The following is a 4442-nucleotide window of genomic DNA, read 5'->3' on the forward strand; positions in this document are numbered from 1 at the left end:
CCTGCTGTGCTGTTGACTCCATATGGCGCTACCCTCTCTCCTTGGCTCGCAATAAGTGGATGACTCATCGGTTTGGATCCAAAGATGTTGGAGCGGAGGGAACCAGTGATTACAGCCAGGCTGACGGGAAGACAACCGTGTCGGACATATCCAGTGAAGACAGGAGGTCCTGCCTTCCTCCGGTGCTCCCTCTCACATGTCCATCACCTCACTGGCATAGGTTTGTTGATTAATAACAGGCATGTAATCCACTATTTGACAGTGCTCAGCAAATGATTTAAGCTTCCACACTTGTGTATTTAAGGTGGAAGATTAAAGACTCCCTGGCCAAAAATGAAGATCCAGACCAAGATCTTCCAGAGCTGGTGAAAGTGATGTGGTGTCAAGGAGTCACCTACAGGTGTGCATACAGGTTCTCAGGGTTAAAGATCTTCGAAATTTTATTTTGCCATTTGAAGTACCTATTTTCACATTTTAGACTTTGATGTTTAGAAAGGTGACCTATGTTCTTTCATAAAAAACAGTGTTTACCTTTATGTCTTCTGTGTAGGATACTGAGTGGAGCTGTCCCGGTCATAGAGGTCTCCCCGGGAGATGGATCAGTGATCCGGTCTAATGGAGTCCTTAACACTTATTTTACCCATTACAAACCTGAGCACCAATCAGGGCAGGTAGGTTTAAGCATCACGTCTTGTAACTGTTGTGTTGTTTAATCTGCCACATCAAGAATTCCATGTTACAGACTTATTGGATATGTATTCTAGGATAAGTTTGGTTTGGTGTACCATCCCTTAGTTATAGGCCTAGGCTGAGGGTTGTCCCGTGATGCAGAGCTCCTCTTCTCTCTTTTATTTTTATATGGCAGCATTACATTTCATTAACTGTGTGTTTCCTCTCCCCCATAGTGTTGTTTCCTTTTTGTTTCTTTTCTCTCTCCTCTATCCACTCACTCCAACCGGTCGAGGCAGAAGGCCGCCCACCAAGAGCTGGGGTTTGTCAGAGGTTTCTCCCGTTAAAGGGAGTTTTTCCTCCCCGCTGTTGCCAAGTGCTTGCCCAAGGGGGATTTGTTGGGTTTTTCCTCTATAATATTAATAATAGTAAGGTTTAGGCCTTTATTTGTAAAGTGTCCTGTGATGACTTTTGTTGTGATTTGGTGCTATACAGATAAAACTGAATTGAATTTAATTGAACAGGTTCGTGTAATGACCTTAGTATTGTTGTTTAAATACTAACAGTGTTCTATATGGCAGTGTTGTGGTCAGGATAAAAACATAGTTGGTATACATATTGCCAAAAGTATTCACTCACCCATTCAGGTGTTCTGATCACTTCCATGGTTACAGGTGTATATACTGTATATGGTTGGTGTTGTTTTATTATGGTAGTTGTGCTATTTGTATTCTGCATTGTGTTATAGTGATTTATGTTTAAATTTGTACGATTCTCCATTTTCATCCTTTTACTTTCCCATTTCAAATTCCTTCATGGTTCACCGTCTTGATCACATGTTCTTATTTTTTTTTCACTATTTTCTGTATGCTCACAGTTTTCTGTTTCATACTCTTTATACCAGCTATCCTACATGTACTCCCCTGGGACCAGTAAACACATTCACTGATCCTCTACTGAAATAACTCCGCAACTTCTCTCCTGTCTGGAAACTTTTGGTTTACACTTATTTTTGTCTGCAGTTCTCCTTCAGCTTTCTGCTCAGAGGATTCCAGTCATTCGCACTGGCACAAGAAGAGTAAATCAGACCTCTACAAGAATGATATTGACTGTGAAGTATCAAGAGAGGAAATCACATCTCTATATCTTCCCACTGGACCATCATACATAGACCAGTTTTTTTCCCTCTGTGTTTCCCAGGAATCTGAATGTTTGCTGGAGCCACTCGTTATTCTTCATCATCATAAATGTACAATACCCAATTATTTCATTGCCTGTGTTTCCCAGGTGAAGGAGTTAACATACCATTTGAATAGCCTTCCACCTGATGTACTCGGGCAGGTCTACTCTATATGCTCTATTGTGAGCCGTGCAGGCAGGTAGGCTGCCACTGTTTCACGGTCTGATGAATTTCATGGCTTTATAACCTTCAAGTCTTCGACTAACAGATCACTGTTTTATAGGATTCTCAGTTGCTACAACCAAGCCAAGCAGTCACTGAAGTTCCCCACCACACCCAGCTGCTTGCAAGAGGTCAAAAAAAGCCATCCCTGCGGATTTTTAACTACAATTTGTATGAAATATTCACCCTTGTAAATTGATGATCACATATTAGTATTTTGTTTGCAGGACAGACATTTTTCAAAACCAGTTTTTCTTGAAGAAAATCTGTCAAATCCTGTACCTGTAGAGCAGCACCTGAATATCATACATACAGCAGAAAGCCAGTGAGTTATATATATATTTTTTCTTTTTAATCTTTCTTGTGGTATTATTGAACAGTACAGTATTAACAGCTTGTATGCAATGTTCACATCCTGTTCGCTTCAGGTCAGACCTTATAGCTGCAGAACTGGAGAAGATAAAACGGTTCAGTTGTATCCTTCAGCACTTTGCACAATCGGCTGTGAACACATTTACTGATTTTTGTTGTGAGATTTTGCACATTTGCCACGTTTATGCTCTTTAACATCCTGTGCCCAGTTCTTCTGGAGAGCAGCCACCTGCTAAGAAGTGAAAAAGGATGTGCAGAACCACAAGGTAGCTCTACAGAAGAAGGGACTCATGAGTCAGTGAATGAGAGCAGTGTGGAGGAAGCTCTGCAGAGGACATCCGAGGCCATACAGGACATTGATGCTTTCATTTCTGCAATCGCGCTGACTTAAATGAGAAAAGTAGCAGAAGAAATCCATGCACTTTCACACATGCACACACATTCCCCTTTGAATTGAATGGGAAAGTGTCCAAAGTTTCGACTGGCAGTGTAAAACTCTTTTACCGCTATGTACAGACACTCTAATAAAGTTTCATAGACTTTGTCAGTTTATTTAAACTGGTCAGACACAGTTTCTTCCTGTTAAGATCAGAGATAAGAGTTTGAGGCAAATAATACCTTTTCGTCATGACATTTTGCACAAACTGTGGTTATAATGGAAAAGGTGTGAATGAAATTTAAAATTAGACAAGGACATTTTCTGCAAAATGTGTATGCATGCTGATGGCTGAAGAAGTGCCCTGATAATGTCGAAATGGCTGAAATCCACTGCTGAAACAGCTGAAGGCTGTGTTGAAATGCTGAATAATTATGGAAGCTGAAAAGAAAAGCTGAGCTTAATTTTTAAAACTTAAATGAGCTTGTATGCAATGTTCACATCCTGTTCGCTTCAGGTCAGACCTTCTGTGTGACATAAAGCTCAGTTAAGTGCATGAGTGGTATAGGTCACTACTCAAAGAAGCTGTGTTCATATACCTCAGGTGCAACATGTAGATCAGGGCCGTGTTTACAACCCAGAAAGGGTTAGAAATGTCTTATTTTGTTCTCCTTAATCTTTCATCAACTGACAGTAGTTTTGAGTGACATGGACCCTCCATAGACAACAAACACCCAAAAAGTCTTGTATTTACTTTAATGAGTTTAAAAAAATAGCATAATAAAATATATGAGAAATGTGTAAATATACTCTGTATACCTAGTAAATTTCAGCTGAGATAAAAAAAAAGTAGTTGCCAAGAGCTGTTCCTATAACTAACACAGTGCTTATGTTCAGATTCCTCCCTGGAAAAAGATTTCAGTCTTGTAACACCAAAGATATGGAGTAAGTAATGGTACTTATAGGCATCTGTGTGGGGGTTTTGGTCATCTAATTTGTAAATTTATGTTATAGTATTTCTTATTATAGTCTATGTTTAATACTTTGGTGGTGGTGGTGGTGGTGGTTCGGGGGGGGTTGGCAGTTGCTTTTTTCACTCAGTTAAGGATGACTACTTCCTTTATAGGTGGCGCATTTTGTTCAAGTGAGTTGCATCACACTGACTGGCCACACAATCAGACATACTTACATGGAAAGATCAGGTGAGTGATTACGAACTATTTTTGAACCAATTTTGTGAAATTCTGAAATCATGCAAGCAGCGCTGATATTGATGTTAAGGTTTGTTTTCAGTTTTTAATGGTCTTGGATGAAATGTTTCTCTTGACAGCTGGAGATTTTTCCCCTTTTCAAGTATGAAAAAAAGCAAAGGCCAAAACTAAGAGTTTCTAAACTAAGCAGGAATTATTTTCTTTTCCTTTATATAGGAAAGACAGTCTTAGATCCGTAGGGTCTCATGGCTTGGCACAGCACAAGTTGCAGCTCTCTGCCAGATAAACTACGACTCCAACAAGAGGTCTCCGTTTTATCCTCTGTGAAATGCAGGATAGCTTCTCTGGAAAGAAATCAATCAGGTTCGGAGAACACAACCAGTAGCTCCCACACTCCTAAGTTTGATTTTGA

At 39.9% G+C, this 4442-nt stretch overlaps 1 protein-coding gene across 1 annotated transcript in view; it reads left to right on the plus strand.

The window, feature by feature from the left end:
* cunh5orf34 (chromosome unknown C5orf34 homolog) overlaps positions 1 to 3484 on the plus strand; it is a 4591-nt gene extending 1107 nt beyond the window's left edge. Inside the window, exons 5-12 of the mRNA XM_020590428.1 lie at positions 9 to 220; positions 305 to 400; positions 551 to 671; positions 1957 to 2048; positions 2133 to 2202; positions 2299 to 2396; positions 2500 to 2546; positions 2653 to 3484. Coding sequence (XP_020446084.1) covers positions 9 to 220; positions 305 to 400; positions 551 to 671; positions 1957 to 2048; positions 2133 to 2202; positions 2299 to 2396; positions 2500 to 2546; positions 2653 to 2834 — 918 coding nt within the window. The 3' untranslated portion in view covers positions 2835 to 3484. The remainder of the gene's footprint in view (positions 1 to 8; positions 221 to 304; positions 401 to 550; positions 672 to 1956; positions 2049 to 2132; positions 2203 to 2298; positions 2397 to 2499; positions 2547 to 2652) is intronic.
* Positions 3485 to 4442: the final 958 nt, after the last annotated feature.

Source organism: Monopterus albus, unplaced genomic scaffold, assembly GCF_001952655.1.
Source record: "Monopterus albus unplaced genomic scaffold, M_albus_1.0 scaffold12.1, whole genome shotgun sequence".
NCBI classification, from domain to species: domain Eukaryota; kingdom Metazoa; phylum Chordata; class Actinopteri; order Synbranchiformes; family Synbranchidae; genus Monopterus; species Monopterus albus.